Below are 17,147 nucleotides of genomic sequence, written 5' to 3'. Positions count from 1 at the left end.
TGCTGCCAGCCTCAACAGCACTAAAGGGTGTGGCTGCTGAGAAGGAAGGAAGGAAGGTGCTGGGAGGCAGAGGGGAGTGCTGCCAGCCTCAACAGCACTAAAGGGTGTGGCTGCTGAGAAGGGGAAGGAGGTGTTATGAGGGGAGTGCTGCCAGCCTCAACAGCACTAAAGGGTGTGGCTGCTGAGAAGTGGAGGAAGGAAGGTGCTGGGAGGTGTTAGGAGGGGGAGTGCTGCCAGCCTCAACAGCACTAAAGGGTGTGGCTGCTGAGAAGGGAAGGAAGGAAGGTGCTGGGAGGTGTTATGAGGGAGTGCTGCCAGCCTCAACAGCACTAAAGGGTGTGGCTGCTGAGAAGGGAAGGAAGGAAGGTGCTGGGAGGTGTTATGAGGGGAGTGCTGCCAGCCTCAACAGCACTAAAGGGTGTGGCTGCTGAGAAGGGAAGGAAGGAAGGTGCTGGGAGGTGTTATGAGGAGTGCTAACATAAGAAGAACATAAGAACACAGGGAGACTGCAAGAGGCCGAGTGGCCTACACGGGGCAGCTCCAGAATCCCCCCACTACTCACGATGGGTGAGGTGTAGTTTCAGGAGTTACAGGTAGAGGCTTGATCCTCGTGTACCATCGGTACACGCATACACTCCAGTACCCTGTCACCTTACTGCACCCACACCTCACTGCCACCTGTCATCCTCATCCATGTAGCTATCCAGTCTACTCTTAAAACAAGCTATCGTCCCTGCACTAACTATGTGATTGCTGAGTCTATTCCATTCCCCCACCACCCTATTACTAAACCAATGCTTGATAATTCATTCATTCATTCATTTCATCGACGCCTGCTCCTAGGAGCTCCCACCAGGGGATGGCCACGGCAGAAGAGCTTCCATCTTCCTCTATCCAGACACTCCCTCCTTGCCTGCTCAAAGTTTCTCAAGGATCTTTCCCCCCTCTCCCTAATGTACTCTTGCACCCTATCCCTCCATTTCACTGGAGGTTGTCCTCAAGCATTCCCTCCTTCTATCTCGCTCACATACACCCTTCTGGTCATCTTACTCTCCTCCATTCACTCCATGTGGCCAAACCACTTTAAAGTCTGTCGCTTCACTTCTTCCACCACTCCACACTTCTTCCCTTCACCCCTGTGACACATTCCAAAATGCTCGTACACACTTTCATTACTCATTCCATCCATTCTACTCACCACAAGCACTCCTCAAATAACTCATTTCCACTGCCTGCACTCTAGACCTCTGACTTTCATTCCAGGCCCACGTTTCACTTACATATGTGAGGGTTGGTACTATTATTGTATTTCTCAAATCCCTCTTTACCTCCATGCTCACACTTCTGCCATTCATGATTCGTCCCAAAGACCCTACCACCCTTCTTCTTCCTTGCAATGCCCTTTCTCTTGTCTCTCCTCCGTACCACCATGCTTGCACATAACTGATCAAGATACTTAAACTCATTGACCTCCTCCATTTCTTCACCATTCAAAATATTTTGCATTCTTTTTCACATTCAATTCCCACTCTCAGGGCATACAAAATCTACAACCTCACTTCTACTTTGCTCACAAACCATCATTTTACTTTTGTTGACATTTTCAGCTTTTTCCTGTTACAGACACTGTCAAAAACACTGACCAAATTTTGTAGGCCAGTCTCACTTTCTGCAATGAGCACCGTGTCATCAGCAAACAGTACTGAATTCAGTACCCACTACCTGCCCTCATCGAACAGTCTTACTCCAACTTCTCCAACTTTGCCCTTCATTTCTCTAATGACACCATCCATATAAATATTGAATAACCATGGTGACACCCTTGTCTTAGGCCCACTTTTATCTCAAAATGTTCACTTGTTTCTCCAGTAATTTTGACACATGCAGATGCATCCTCATAGAAAGACTTCATTGCACTAAGGAGTTTTCCTCCCACACCATAAATCTTTAAAACATCCCACAATGCAATCCAATCGACTCTGTCATAAGCTTTTTCCAAATCCATGAAGGCAGCGTATAGTTTCTTTCCTTTTGCTATTATTTTTTCTAGTACCATCCTGAAGGCAAATATCTGATCCACATCCCCTTCCCTTCCTGAAGCCTCCTTGTTCTTCACTGATTTTCTCTTCTGTAAGTCTTTGCACCCTCTCTATTATGACTTTTCCATATACCTTTCCGGGTATACTCAGGAGACTTATACCTCTATAGCTCCCACATTCCCCTCTCCTGCCCTTCCCCTTGTAAACTGGGACAATGATGGCTTTCGTCCAGTCTGCTGGCACCCCCCCTCCCATGCTACTTCACATATCTTGACCATCCATTTCACGACTTCATCTCCTCCACACTTCAACATTTCTGCTGTGATTCCATCAATTCCTGCTGCCTTTCCATTTTATAATCTTTTTATTGCCTGATTTACTTGTTCATATGTTATAGTTCTTTCTTTATATACTCCTCCTCTACCTCTACTCAAAACTGCTGCTGTTACAGCTGCTGGACGTCCATCCTCAAAATTCATTAAGTTTTTGAAATATTCTCTCCATCTCTCTTTCACAGCTTCCCCGTCTTTCAACATCTTTCCATTCTCATCCATAACTTCATTTATTTTATTTGAGGAGATATTTTCTGCATTTCTTTCGTTTTTTACTTCTTTCCAATATGATTTCCTGTTCCCTTTATATTTTTTCACTTAGTCTTTTTTCCAGTCTTCATCAACTCTCTTCTTACTTTCTTTTATTGCTTGTTTTAATTTCATTTTGCATTCTCTATATTTCTTTTTCCTTTCCCTTTTTACTTGTTTAGCCACATTTCTTTCTTGAGTTTTCTTAAAAAGTTCCCTTTTCTCTTTTACTATCCTCCTTATCTCTTTTCTCCACCAGGAATTTCCTTTTCTTTTTCCATCTCTCACCACTTTCATCCCTAACACTTTTTTGTTGTATTTACCGTTATTTCTTAAAATGTTCCAAAACCTTTTTCAATATTTGTATTATCTTTTACACTTTCCCATTTTTCACTTAAGGCCTCTGCCATCTCATGGTTATACTCATCTTTTATTTATTTTTCCTGTAACTTTTCTATCTTCAATATTTCATTTTTTACTTCACCTTTCTTTTCAAACACCCACTTTTCTTTCAGCTTTAACTTTGCCAGCACTGCAAGATGGTCAGATCCATCGAACATTCCTCTTACTACCTTTGTGTCACAAATTTATTTTTTAAGCCTTTCATCTACTGCCACATAATCAATCAATCCTTTTTGCTCATTATCTTCTCCCCTCCTCCATGTGTATCGGTGGATATTCTCGTGCTGAAAGAAGGTGTTCGCTAGGAACATTCCCCTCTCAGCACAGACATCCACCAGGCACTCTCCATTATCCCCCATTTTCCCACCACATCCATCACACATTCATCACCCACTTTAGCATTCATATCTCCCATCATAAAAAGTTTCCTTTCTTTCTCAAAACTCTTCAAACATGCATTCACTTCCTCCCAAAAAGCTTCCCTTTCTCTCAGTCTTCTCCTTTCACCCACACAATTCCTGATCACTTCCAACCATAATCAGTCACACCATTCCACACTCTTTCAGACATCACAATAGCACATCCTTCCTTACTCCTGCCTCCATACTTCTCATCTATCCCCGTCCATACAACCCCCCCAGGCACACCCTCCCACGTACCCTCTCTACCATCACTCACACCAGTTCCTCGAATATGTGTTTCGCTCACTCCCAACACATCCACTCTACCATTTACAAAATGTTCAATCATCACTCTCCTCTTTTCCTCACCACCTAAACCATTCACATTAATAGACACCAGTCTCATACATTCCTTTCTCTTCTGCCGCCCTCTGGCCATCGTTCCTGCCTCTAAAAACTAGATAAAAGTATGCTTGCTAATTTCCCTCCTAAATCTATACTTTTCTAATTTAAATCCATTACTGCGAGTTCTATCCTGCTGGCTAATTCTCAGTAATTTACTTATATCGCCTTTGTTGTAACCCTTGACCCATTTGAATACTTCTATCAGATCTCCCCGCACTCTTCATCTTTCTAGAGAATGTAAGTTTAGATGTTTCAGCCTATCTTGATATGAGAGGTTCCTCAGTCCCTGAATCATCTTGGTCATCCTCCTCTGAACTGATTCTAGCAAGTTGATGTCCATTCTGTAGTGTGGGCACCAAAACTGGACAGCATAATCTAAGTGTGGCCTAACTAACGCTAAATAGAGTCTGAGAATGACCTCTGCACTTTTGTTGGTTACCGTCCTGTTAATAAAACCCAATACCCTGTTAGCCCTATTCCTCGCACTAATACATTGCTTCCTTAGTTTTAGGTCAGAGATCACCAACACTCCCAGATCCCTTTCACACTTAGACCTGCCTATCGCTGTGGAGTCTGAACTATACCCGTGTAATGGGTTTTGTGTTCCTACACTTAGTACGCTACACTTGGTGATATTAAAACTCATCTGCCATTTCTCTGACCAAGCTGACAGTTTGTTAAGGTCCTCCTGCAGTGCTCTAACATCCTCCCTTGTCCTAATAGTGCGACCTATTTTTGTGTCATCTGCAAATTTACCTATGTCACTAGTTATCCCATTGTCTATGTCATTGAAATAGACAATGAATAAAAGCAGGCCTAAAACTGAACCTTGATGAACCCCACTGGTAACATTACCCCATTCGGATTTTTACCGTTAATGGTGGAAGAGGAGTGCCAGGATGGGTTTGAGGAAGGGCTAAGGGACATGATTTTAGGATGGGTTCAAGGACAGGGTGCTAGGATGTGTTGAAGGACAGGATGGTAGGATGTGTTTTAGGATGTGTTGAAGGACAGGGTGCTAGGATGTGTTTTAGGATGTGTTGAAGGACAGGATGGTAGGATGTGTTTTAGGATGGGTTCAAGGACAGGATGGTAGGATGTGTTTTAGGACGTGCTTTAGGATGGGTTCAAGGACAGGGTGCTAGGATGTGTTTTGTTAGGAATTAGGTCAGTTAACCAGGGGATTAGACAAATTAACGATTTCCTTTATGGAACTAGTCTCGGGCCAAGAGTTCAAGCCAACTAAGAGTATCGTCTGAGCTCAAATAAGCCTTGGATGGTACTTACATACTTCGCTCATCGGCTCCCAGACCGAGACAGTATCATCGTATTCACTGCCTGAAGACTAAACACATTTACCATGAAAGGAATAACAATAGTTCAGTGTTTCCTTTCATGAAATAATAAATAATTGCCCTTGCGGCAAGGATAATTCAAAATACCCCTTCTGACCTACATGGTTGGCTTTCGGCCCACAACATCACCTGCTCTCAAGCTAACAACACCTCAGCGCTTTCGCCCCATATTAACTCGCGGCAGTGCTGATTTAAACTTAGTCTCGAGGACAACAGTACTCCTCCAGAACTTACTTCAAGAGACCACTTCTTTTGAAACCCTTCGAAAGATAAGTGCCTCCTACAGTGATTACAACTAGGTATTACTATCAGGCCTGTTAGGATTATCGTTGTAACGCTGGGAGGTGCTTGTAGGGGAAAGCCAGGCACCCCTGCTGTATTAGTGGTAAGTGGTTTGTGTGTCTTTTTGTGGAGTTGTCTTGGTGTGGTTCATGTGTCTTGCGAGAAACATAAACGTTGGGTACGGTAAAGTCACTGTATCACAACAGTTTTAGGATGGGTTCAAGGACAGGGTGCCAGGATGTGTTTTAGGATGGGTTCAAGGACAGGGTGCTAGGATGGGTTCAAGGACAGGGTGCTAGGATGTGTTTTAGGATGGGTTCAAGGACAGGGTGCTAGGATGTGTTTTAGGATGGGTTCAAGGACAGGGTGCTAGGATGTGTTTTAGGATGGGTTCAAGGACAGGGTGCTAGGATGTGTTTTAGGATGGGTTCAAGGACAGGGTGCTAGGATGTGTTTTAGGATGGGTTCAAAGACAGGGTGCTAGGATGTGTTTTAGGATGGGTTCAAGGACAGGGTGCTAGGATGTGTTTTAGGATGGGTTCAAGGACAGGGTGCTAGGATGTGTTTTAGGATGTGTTCAAGGGCAGAGTGCTAGGATGGGTTTTAGGATGGGTTCAAAGACAGGGTGCTAGGATGTGTTTTAGGATGGGTTCAAGGACAGGGTGCTAGGATGTGTTTTAGGATGTGTTCAAGGGCAGAGTGCTAGGATGTGTTTTAGGATGGGTTCAAAGACAGGGTGCTAGGATGTGTTTTAGGATGGGTTCAAAGACAGGGTGCTAGGATGTGTTTTAGGATGGGTTCAAGGTCAGTGTGCTAGGATGTGTTTTAGGATGGGTTCAAAGACAGGGTGCTAGGATGTGTTTTAGGATGGGTTCAAGGACAGGGTGCAAGGATGGGTTTTAGGATGGGTTCAAAGACAGGGTGCTAGGATGTGTTTTAGGATGGGTTCAAGGACAGGGTGCTAGGATGTGTTTTAGGATGGGTTCAAGGGCAGAGTGCTAGGATGTGTTTTAGGATGGGTTCAAAGACAGGGTGCTAGGATGTGTTTTAGGATGGGTTCAAAGACAGGGTGCTAGGATGTGTTTTAGGATGGGTTCAAGGACAGGGTGCTAGGATGTGTTTTAGGATGGGTTCAAGGGCAGAGTGCTAGGATGTGTTTTAGGATGGGTTCAAGGACAGGGTGCTAGGATGTGTTTTAGGATGGGTTCAAGGACAGGGTGCTAGGATGTGATTTAGGATGGGTTCAAGGACAGGGTGCTAGGATGTGTTTTAGGATGGGTTCAAAGACAGGGTGCTAGGATGTGTTTTAGGATGGGTTCAAGGACAGGGTGCTAGGATGTGTTTTAGGATGGGTTCAAGGGCAGAGTGCTAGGATGTGTTTTAGGATGGGTTCAAGGACAGGGTGCAAGGATGTGTTTTAGGATGGGTTCAAGGACAGGGTGCTAGGATGTGTTTTAGGATGGGTTCAAAGACAGGGTGCTAGGATGTGTTTTAGGATGGGTTCAAGGACAGGGTGCAAGGATGTGTTTTAGGATGGGTTCAAGGACAGGGTGCTAGGATGTGTTTTAGGATGGGTTCAAGGACAGGGTGCTAGGATGTGTTTTAGGATGGGTTCAAGGACAGGGTGCTAGGATGTGTTTTAGGATGGGTTCAAGGGCAGAGTGCTAGGATGGGTTTTAGGATGGGTTCAAAGACAGGGTGCTAGGATGATTTTTAGGATTTTTTTTTTTTTTTTACAGCTAAGGAGACAGTTCAAGGGCACAAAGAAAAAAAAAAAAGCCCTCTACTCACTGCTCCTGAATAGAGGTCAAGGGAGTGTCCAAAAAGAGAGGTCAATTTCGGGAGGAGAGGTGTCCTGATACCCTCCTCTTGAAAGAGTTCAAGTCGTAGGCAGGAGGAAATACAGATGAAGGAAGATTGTTCCAGAGTTTACCAGCGCGAGAGATGAAAGAGTGAAGGAGCTGGTTGATTCTTGCATAAGGGGTTTAGACAGTATAGGGATGAGCATGAGTAGAAAGTCGTGTGCAGCGGGGCCGCAGGAGGAGGGGAGGCATGCAGTTAGCAAGTTCAGAAGAGCAGTCAGCATGAAAATGTCGATAGAAGATAGAAAGAGAGGCAACATGGCGGCGGAATTTGAGAGGTAGCAGACTATCAGTATGAGGAGGTGAGTTGATGAGATGAAGAGCCTTTGACTCCACTCTGTCAAGAAGAGCTGTGTGAGTGGAGCCCCCCCACACATGAGATGCATACTCCATACGAGGGCGGACCAGGCCCCTGTATATGGACAGCAACTGTGCGGGGAAGAAGAAATGGCGGAGACGGTACAGAACGCCCAGCCTCGAGGAAGCTGAATTAGTAAGAGATGAGATATGAAGTTTCCAGTTGAGATTTTGAGTTAAGGATAGACCAGGGATGTTTAGTGTTGAAGAAGGTGATAGCTGAGTGTTGTCAAAGAATAGGGGATAGTTGTTTGGAAGATTGTGTTGAGTGGAGAAACTGTGTTTTTGAGGCGTTGAAGGACACCAGGTTCCTCTTGCCCTAAGCGTTCTGTTGCCTCCAGCCTTGAATCGTTAAGTTCCTGTGGAGTGGGTCTTCTATTAAAAGAAGTTGAGTAATGCAGAGTGGAGTCATCGGCATAAGAATGGATAGGACAGTTCGTTTTGGAAAGGAGATCATCAATGAAGAACGGAAAGAGAGTGGGAGATAGGACAGAGCCCTGCAGGACACCACTGTTAATAGATTTAGGGTGCAACCTTATACTGACGGCCTCTTGTGGTGCCAAGAGGTGGACTGACAAACATATCCTCGGGGGCAATAGCACAAAAACCGTGAAATATTTGCCAATACTTTACCATGTCATGTCGTAGCAGCCGACCATGGACAGAGTACAAGTCCAAAGCCTTCAGTCTCTGGGAATAACTTAGATACTGGCGATCAGATAGAAGGTTAGAAGTGGAAAGGTGCTTTTGAATCTTCCGGTTAAGGATTGATTCAAAAGCTTTAGATAGACAAGAAAGTAAAGCTATAGGGCGGTAGTTTGAAGGATTGGAACGGTCACCCTTCTTAGGCACAGGCTGTACAAAGGCATACTTCCAGCAGGAAGGAAAGGTAGATGTTGATAGGCAGAGACGAAAGAGTTTGACCAGGCAGGGTGTCAACACGGAAGCACAGTTTTTAAGGACATTAGGAGGCACTCCATCAGGTCCACAAGCCTTCTGAGAGTTGAGGCCAGAGAGGGCATAGAAAACATCATTTGGAAGAATTTTAATAGCAGGCATAAAGGAGTCAGAGGGGGGATGAGTAGGAGGAATATACCCAGAATCGTCCAGGGTGGAGTTCTTACAGAAAGTTTGAGCGAAGACTTCAGCCTTAGAGACAGATGAGACGGCAGTGCTGCCGTCAGGGTTAAGGAGAGGAGGAAGAGGAAGAAGTGAAACTGGAGGAGATATTTTTGGCTAGATGCCAGAAATCACGGGAAGAATTAGAAGAAGCAAGATGTTGACATTTTCTATTGATAAAAGAAGTTCTGGTAAGTCGGAGAATAGATTTGGCACGATTCTGGGCTGAAATGTAAAGGTCAAAGTTAGCGGGTGTTCGAAGGCTCTGGAACCTTTTGTGAGCTGCCTCTCTATCTTTTATAGCACGAGAACAAGCGTGATTAAACCAAGGCTTTTTAGCGTGAGGAGTAGAGAAAGAACGTGGAATGTATGCCTCCATTCCAGAGACAATCACCTCCATGATGTGCTGGGCACACACAGAGGGGTCTCTATCCTGGAAGCAGTAATCATTCCACGGGAAATCGGAAAAGTACATCCTCAGGTCGTCCCACCGAGCTGAAGCAAAATGCCAGAAGCATTGCCTCTTCGGTGGGTCCAGAGGATGTACAGGAGCGATAGGACAGAATACAGAAATAAGGAGGAGGAGCCCAACGGAGAGAACAGTTTGACAGAGTATGCAGAAGGATTAGAGGTAAGGAAGAGGTCTTCTTAGTGTAGAATGTTAGGCCTGTCTCCAAGATGGTCAGGAATACGAGTAGGGTGCTGAACCAACTGCTCTAGGTCATTGAGGAGAGCAAAGTTGTAGGCTTGTTCACCTGGCTGGTCAGTGAAAGAGGATGAAAGCCAAAGCTGGTGGTGAACATTGAAATCTCCCAAGATGGAGATTTCAGCGAAGGGAGAGTGGGTCAAGATGTGCTCCACTTTTGAGTTCAAATAGTCAAAGAATTTTACATAGTTAGTAGAGTTAGGTGAGAGATAAACAGCACAGATGTATTTAGTAATAGAATGACAATGAAGTCTTAGCCAGATGGTAGAAAATTCGGGAGTGAAGGTCGTGGGCATGAGAGCAAGTGATGTCGTTGCGCACGTTGGCACAACATCCAGCTTTGAATTGAAATTTAGGATAGAGATAGTAGGAGGGAATAGAGTAGAGATAACTGTCAGTAGCCTCAGAAACCTGTGTTTCGGTGAGGAAGAGAAGGTGAGGTTTAAAGGAGGAGAGATGGTGTTCCAAAGAATGAAAATTAGAACGAAGACCGCGAATGTTGCAGAAATTGATAAGGAGGAGGTTTTTAGGAGTTATCAGGACGCCTCTCAAGTCGGCAGCCAGAAGGGGAGTCCTCCCTAGGGGAATTTATGGTATCCCCCCCCCAGGCGGGGACTCCCGAGGCTCTGTAATTTTTCGCCATTTTAAATTTTGAATTTTGGGAAAGGTGTGTGTGTTGTGTGAATGTTGTGTGGTGTAAAAAGAGAGAGGAACTGTCTTTAGAGAGCATGCTGAACTGCTCTCTGGTGTTGATGAGACAAAAGGGAAAGGATGGGTTCAAGGACAGGGTGCTAGGATGGGTTTTAGGATGGGTTGAAGGACAGGGTGCTAGGATGTGTTTTAGGATGGGTTCAAGGACAGGGTGCAAGGATGTGTTTTAGGATGGGTTCAAGGACAGGGTGCTAGGATGTGTTTTAGGATGGGTTCAAGGACAGGGTGCAAGGATGTGTTTTAGGATGGGTTCAAGGACAGGGTGCAAGGATGTGTTTTAGGATGGGTTCAAGGACAGGGTGCTAGGATGTGTTTTAGGATGGGTTCAAGGACAGGGTGCAAGGATGTGTTTTAGGATGGGTTCAAGGACAGGGTGCTAGGATGTGTTTTAGGATGGGTTCAAGGACAGGGTGCTAGGATGTGTTTTAGGATGGGTTCAAGGACAGGGTGCAAGGATGTGTTTAGGATGGGTTCAAGGACAGGGTGCAAGGATGTGTTTTAGGATGGGTTCAAGGACAGGGTGCTAGGATGTGTTTTAGGATGGGTTCAAGGACAGGGTGCAAGGATGTGTTTTAGGATGGGTTCAAGGACAGGGTGCAAGGATGTGTTTTAGGATGGGTTCAAGGACAGGGTGCAAGGATGTGTTTTAGGATGGGTTCAAGGACAGGGTGCTAGGATGTGTTTTAGGATGGGTTCAAGGACAGGGTGCAAGGATGTGTTTTAGGATGGGTTCAAGGACAGGGTGCAAGGATGTGTTTTAGGATGGGTTCAAGGACAGGGTGCTAGGATGTGTTTTAGGATGGGTTCAAGGACAGGGTGCAAGGATGTGTTTTAGGATGGGTTCAAGGACAGGGTGCTAGGATGTGTTTTAGGATGGGTTCAAGGACAGGGTGCTAGGATGTGTTTTAGGATGGGTTCAAGGACAGGGTGCAAGGATGTGTTTTAGGATGGGTTCAAGGACAGGGTGCTAGGATGTGTTTTAGGATGGGTTCAAGGACAGGGTGCAAGGATGTGTTTTAGGATGGGTTCAAGGACAGGGTGCTAGGATGTGTTTTAGGATGGGTTCAAGGACAGGGTGCTAGGCAAGGATGGCAGTACGGTATGGTATGGTACGGAATTACGGTACGGTATGGTATTTTTTAAGGTAAAAGTACGGTACGAAATTACGGTACGGTATTTTTTGTCAAGTACGGTACGGTACGAAATTACGTTATTTTTTCCGTACCTTTTCCGTACCCTTTTCATACTTTATTAAAATTCTAATATGTATTCCACTGCCTCTGTTCAGAATAGACTAATATGAATATCCGGACGATTGCGACACAAAATAGTTTTATTTACGAGAGAGAGAGAGAGAGAGAGAGAGAGAGAGAGAGAGAGAGAGAGGTACTAGACGGCAACTCGTCTGTTGGCCTTCGGGCCTCGGCCCGTCGCTAACGCGTTCAGTTCGTGTCCAGTACCAGTGACGCAGTGAGTCAGTAACTGTGCCGGGGAGCCCTATAGCTGCTACAGGCAGCTCACTTGACAGCAGGCAGCAGCCGGCAAGCGGTGTTGACGCCCATCACTCTGATTGCTGCCAGTTGACATATTCGGTAGGTTGGTAAAAATATATACTAACTGGCAAGGGCGGATCCAGCCTTGAGTTTTGGGGGGGGCCAACTGTTCATCGACGACGGACTGTACACATGGAATTAAGTCACATCGGATTGCATTGTGCTTTTCAGGGGCATAACTCAAGAATTAGATCCAGAATACTTTTGGTCTTTATTAAGCATATATTAATATATAACATATAAGAATCACAATAATCACATCGTAATATTTAAAAACATTGCTTTCATCAGCCTTGACCTTTTTTAATCTTGACAACCCCGTCTTCTTGCCTCCATATGTAAATTTTGACCTTTACCATATACACTTGTCATGCGATATAATAAATAATAATGAAATGCTCAGATGCAATTATGTTTGCTCGTGTTTGCTTTGCTCGTTGTATGGCTTATAGGCCTATTTCTATCATCATAACTGAAATCCCCACGTCTAAATGTCATACATGTACGAGCGTATTAAAGACAAAAACACGATGTTTATGCAGTTGTGCCTCTTTGAAAAATCGGACCTACTCTCGCAAGAGCCAAATGTCGTTGTCCAGTCCAGATGACACAGTAGTCTATGACTTCAGCTGCGCTCGGCGAGTGCCAGAGCCAGACTTCATAAAGAAGTCGACCACCTTCTCGGAGGCTGGGAGAAGGTCGCGGTGCGTTTGGCACATGACCAGCGCCTCCAAACGTTCCTCCCCCATTGTCGCCCGGACCTCGGTCAACGTCCTGGTGACCTTGCTGAAGGTCCGCTCGGCCTCCGCAGCGGACACCGGCAGTACCGCAAGGATCTGAAGGAAGGTATTAAAGGAATTTAGTGTTGATTGAGGATATAGGAGCATAACCTACGGCATGTAAAACGTACCGGGAACGCAACGGATTGTACCGAGGGGACATAAAGAAAATATCTTCCTCAGTGAGTTACAAAAATAACAACCAGATATGATCTCGTCCCGGCACATTTTTCTCATTTATCTATCTGTGTCAATAAGTGCTAAACATATCACTTTTAGAAACGACAGTAAGGTAAATAGAGGAATGAATTTGTAAGTACGGTGAGGACTGAAAACGCTAACCTGCAGGAGACGGTGGATGGTCGGGAAGGTAACGGGGTCGCAGTGGTCCAGGGCTGCTACTGCGGTGTCGGGTACCACCTTGTCCTGGTTGCGCCGCCACATGGCTTTATAGACCTGGAGTTCTGCCTTGGTGTCGCACTCAAAGCTCTCAGGTAGAACCGGCAGAAAGAGCTCCCAGTTTGAAATTACCACACAGGGCATTGGTGAACAACACCTATTTTTCCAAAAATTTGCAGTATCGCTCGCGCGCTGGGAGAGTGACAATAGACCCCTAGCCCGAGGTTTATGGGCTAAAGATTCGACAGCGCACGCCCTGAGTAAATTCTATATTTAGAAGTCCTTGCTGAAGCTCAACCTTGGTATTTTCCCTAATCGCTGATTGGCGGAAGACGCCTTCCTTCTCAGCGCTTAATTCCGATTCGCTTGTGCATTGAGGCCATAGAATTGGATTTTGTTTTATGTAGTAGAGCGATGCAGTATCGACTATCGAGTTCTACATGATATGTATATGATTGAGGGAGGCTGACAGTATCTGTAACGAATTTCTTTGGGGGGGGCCAAAACATACTCTCAGAGCGTTTGGGGGGGGCCATGGCCCAGTGGCCCCCCCCCTGGATCCGCCTATGCTAACTGGTCAAGTACAGTCGTGGTTAATAGTTTCCATAAATAGACTGGTTTCATGCTTAATTTAGGTAAACATTTAGTGGCTTTTCTGTAGCGGTGAGTTTTATATAATTAATAGAAAGAATACGAAGCACATTCTGATTCCAAGTAACCAGTAACACTTTCATAAAGAGTATATGCAAACAATGGACATATAAATATTTTTTTTATATATAATCTGTGTGTCACGGTCACCCTATATGGAAATACATCTGCCACTGTACATGACCTCAATAATCTTGTCATTTATTTTATTTTGGTTACCAAACATCAGACATCTGTATACAGCTGAAATTATCTGTTACTGACTTAGGGTAAAAAATGTCTCCATCAGTAACTCTCTATAGCTTTTATATTTCGTGCGAATGGATTATTTCTAACTAACAAATAAGCTATAGTCCCTCCGATAAAGAAAATTGGAAAATTGGATAGACTTAACTTGTTTATCCTCCCAAGAGTTAGTGCAATAGTCATTATCTTTACAGGATTTCCAGAACATGGGTCGCCATCGAGAATTCATAGGTAACCAGTATTTTACCTACACCAAAAAAACAGCTGCATGCAAGCTTGATGTATGTGAATACACATATGCACCAAAATCAGGAACTGGCCTTCATGCAAAACCTCTTATTGATCACCTGAAAAGGAAACATTTGGAAGAATACAACATGGCAATTGATGAAGCACAAGAAAAGCAGGCAAAGAAAAGAAAGCTTGAAGAGTCTGGGCACATAACTAATTTTTTCAGTACAGTTGGAGAATCCTCTTCAAGTTCAAAGACACCCAAACTACATAATGTTGAGATAAATGTTAGCAAAGAGGATATCCAGGATTTAGCTGTTGAAGCTGTAACAGTGAATGGGCTGCCCTTGTCTGTCTTCGAAAAGTCTGGGATCTCCAAAATGATTGCTCCAATTATATGTAAGTTAGGTATCTCACTGAATCGGAAAGCAGTGCGATCGCTAACAATGAAAGCCGCACAGGAAAAAATGATTGACCTGAGAGCTGAGTTTAGTCAGCGCATGGTTTGTGTGAAAACAGATCTATGTACACGACGCGGACGCCACTTCATAGGTGTTAATTTCCAAGCCGTCGTCAATGGAAACTTGAGAGTTATTACTGCTACCGTGAAGGAGATGACCGAACGAGCAACTGGTAGAGAAATCCATGCAATGTTGCTTTCTTCATTGCAAAAACTAGGGATAGAAGAACAGCAAATATATACCTTAACGACCGACAATGGCTCAAATGTAATAAAGGCAGCAAAGATCATGCGAGAAAATACAAAACAAACACCTGAGGATACTGAAGAGAGCTATGGAAGTGATGAGTATGATGATGAAGTGGATAACTTGAGTGAGGAAGAGATAAGTAGGGTGAGTGAATTAAATGAGACTCTAAGTGGAATAAAAACTGCAACAGAAGGTGTGATTTCTGTAAGGTGTGCAGTTCACACACTTCAACTGAGTGTGCATGATGTCATCAGCTCTAATACTCAAATAAAGAGAGTTCTAGGGGCAGTGCGTAAAGTCGTAAACAAGACACACACACAAAACATGCGCCTAATCTTCAAACAGAACAGAAAAGCTTTGCCGAAATTAGACTGTGATACTCGTTGGGGATCCACATACGATATGCTAGAGAGTGTGGTTGCTGGCAAATCATTTTTGGATCAAATAGCTTTGGCTAATGAGTCGCTCCTTCTGCTAGAAAACGAATGGGAAATTATTATGGATTTGCTACACAGTCTTAAGCCTATCTATGAAACAACAAAGACTCTGCAACTCAGAAATCTCGTTGCTGGGCAATTCTTGGGGGAATGGATGAAGTGCAAGGTTCTTCTCTCCAAGGAAGCAACAGTCACTTCACTTGCTGTACTTCAAGCTATGGAGAAGAGAGAGGAGGCATTCCTTAATAATGGAGCACTTCTTTCTGCTGTATACTTAGATCCCAGATTTCAGTGTCTTCTTAGGCAACCACAGAAGATAGTAGCTCAACAACATCTATATGAATTGTGGAAGAGAATGTTAATGTTGGAAACTGAGAAAGAAACCATCAAGAGCAAGGAAATGGAAGAGACTGACAACAAAGAACACTGTCTGCGTGAAGACGAAAGTACAACAATGGATGTGATTGATCAGCTTCTGATTGCAAGTGACAAGAACAATGAAGAGTGTGGTGAGCGAGATAGGACTGATATGGATGGCATTAGGCAAGCAGTAAACAACTTTGACAACTGTAAGCGGGTGGACAGAAATGAAGATATTTTCAGGTGGTGGCAATGCCATCCACATCAGGATCTAAAGAGACTTGCAGAAGTGGCATTGGCTCTTCCTGTCACCCAAGTCAGTGTAGAGCGTACCTTTTCAGGTTTAAGGTATATCCTAGATGAACTGAGGCTAGGGCTGAAAGAAGATATAATTGAATCTATTATGTTTTTACGGTGCAACACTTAAGAAGTTGCTACACTGATGGCATATTCGGTGACCACTGACCATGCAATGCCAGGCAGCACGCAACAGCCAACAAGCTTCTTTATTATTTTTTTGTTTCATTTTCGTGTTTCTTATCATCAGTTTGGAAGAAACACTTTCTCTTGTATGTAAAATGTTTCAGTGAGCCCTTAATAAATAATCAAAGGATAAGTTTTACGCATGTCAAGTTATTTTTCATTTAAAACCACAAACAAATGAGGTTTAAGTTTTCTACATCATGTGAAATGTAATATTTTTGTTTATATGATATACATTCCTCTTCCTATAAAATTAAATAGTAGGCCCAAGATAATCTTTAGTTGATTCTAAGACATATTATGTAAGTTCATACTACCGCACCTATTAGAACTGGAACTTTTCACTAACAGTAAAAAGTTCCAGTTCTAATACCTATTATATTTAGTGATAAATATACGTACTATAAAAGGTATATTCATTAATAAGAAAACTAAAAACAGTTATATGAACTTAATCTTCAGTCTCATCAATAAGGAAGTGTTTCCACAAGTACTTCATAAAATTGGTTAATTTTAGAGATGTAGGCAGCTTATCGCATTGGTACGATATTGGGTACGAAATTACGGTACGAAATTTTATTTTTTCATACTAGTACGGTACGGTTTTTTGGTAACGGTACAAATTTACGGTACGGTATTTTTAAGCATGCGGAATTACGATATTTATTACGTACCGTACCGTACTGCCACCCTTGGTGCTAGGATGTGTTTTAGGATGAGTTCAAGGACAGGGTGCTAGGATGTGTTTTAGGATGGGTTCAAGGACAGGGTGCTAGGATGGGTTCAAGGACAGGGTGCTAGGATGTGTTTTAGGATGGGTTCAAGGACAGGGTGCTAGGATGTGTTTTAGGATGGGATGAAGGACAGGATGGTAGGTAGGATGTCTCTTTGGGCAATCCTGCATCAGCTGACAACTTCCCACCTCAGTAAATTCAGGTTATAAAATTAAGATTCTTCAGAGCAATGGAATTTGTACTGACAGACTGTTACTGAATCACTACCAGCACTCTGGCACTTGTTACTTTTATGAATTTCCTGCATTTCAGAATTTGGACAACTATATTTCAGCTTACAAAAT

At 43.8% G+C, this 17,147-nt stretch overlaps 1 protein-coding gene across 1 annotated transcript; it reads right to left on the bottom strand.

Moving 5' to 3' along the window:
- Positions 1-11,972: 11,972 nt before the first annotated feature.
- LOC126991570 (uncharacterized) lies at positions 11,973-13,474 on the bottom strand. The gene is made up of 2 exons (XM_050850294.1): positions 12,895-13,474; positions 11,973-12,609 (listed from the first exon to the last, which is right to left on the bottom strand). Exons 1-2 carry the CDS (start codon positions 13,093-13,095, stop codon positions 12,391-12,393), a joined length of 420 nt encoding a protein of 139 aa, XP_050706251.1. The 5' UTR covers positions 13,096-13,474; the 3' UTR covers positions 11,973-12,390.
- Between the last annotated feature and the right edge of the window lie 3,673 nt (positions 13,475-17,147).

Source organism: Eriocheir sinensis, unplaced genomic scaffold, assembly GCF_024679095.1.
Source record: "Eriocheir sinensis breed Jianghai 21 unplaced genomic scaffold, ASM2467909v1 Scaffold30, whole genome shotgun sequence".
In the NCBI taxonomy this organism is placed as follows: domain Eukaryota; kingdom Metazoa; phylum Arthropoda; class Malacostraca; order Decapoda; family Varunidae; genus Eriocheir; species Eriocheir sinensis.
The sequence above is the reverse complement of the archived record's forward strand: the minus strand, read 5'-3'. Positions and strand labels throughout refer to the sequence as shown.

Coding starts and splice junctions, on each gene's coding strand:
- LOC126991570 (XM_050850294.1), bottom strand. CDS start 13,095: ATGCCCTGTGTGGTAATTTCAAACTGGGAGCTCTTTCTGCCGGTTCTA. Junction 12,610..12,894: donor CCATCCACCGTCTCCTGCAG/GTTAGCGTTTTC, acceptor ACCTTCCTTCAG/ATCCTTGCGGTACTGCCGGT.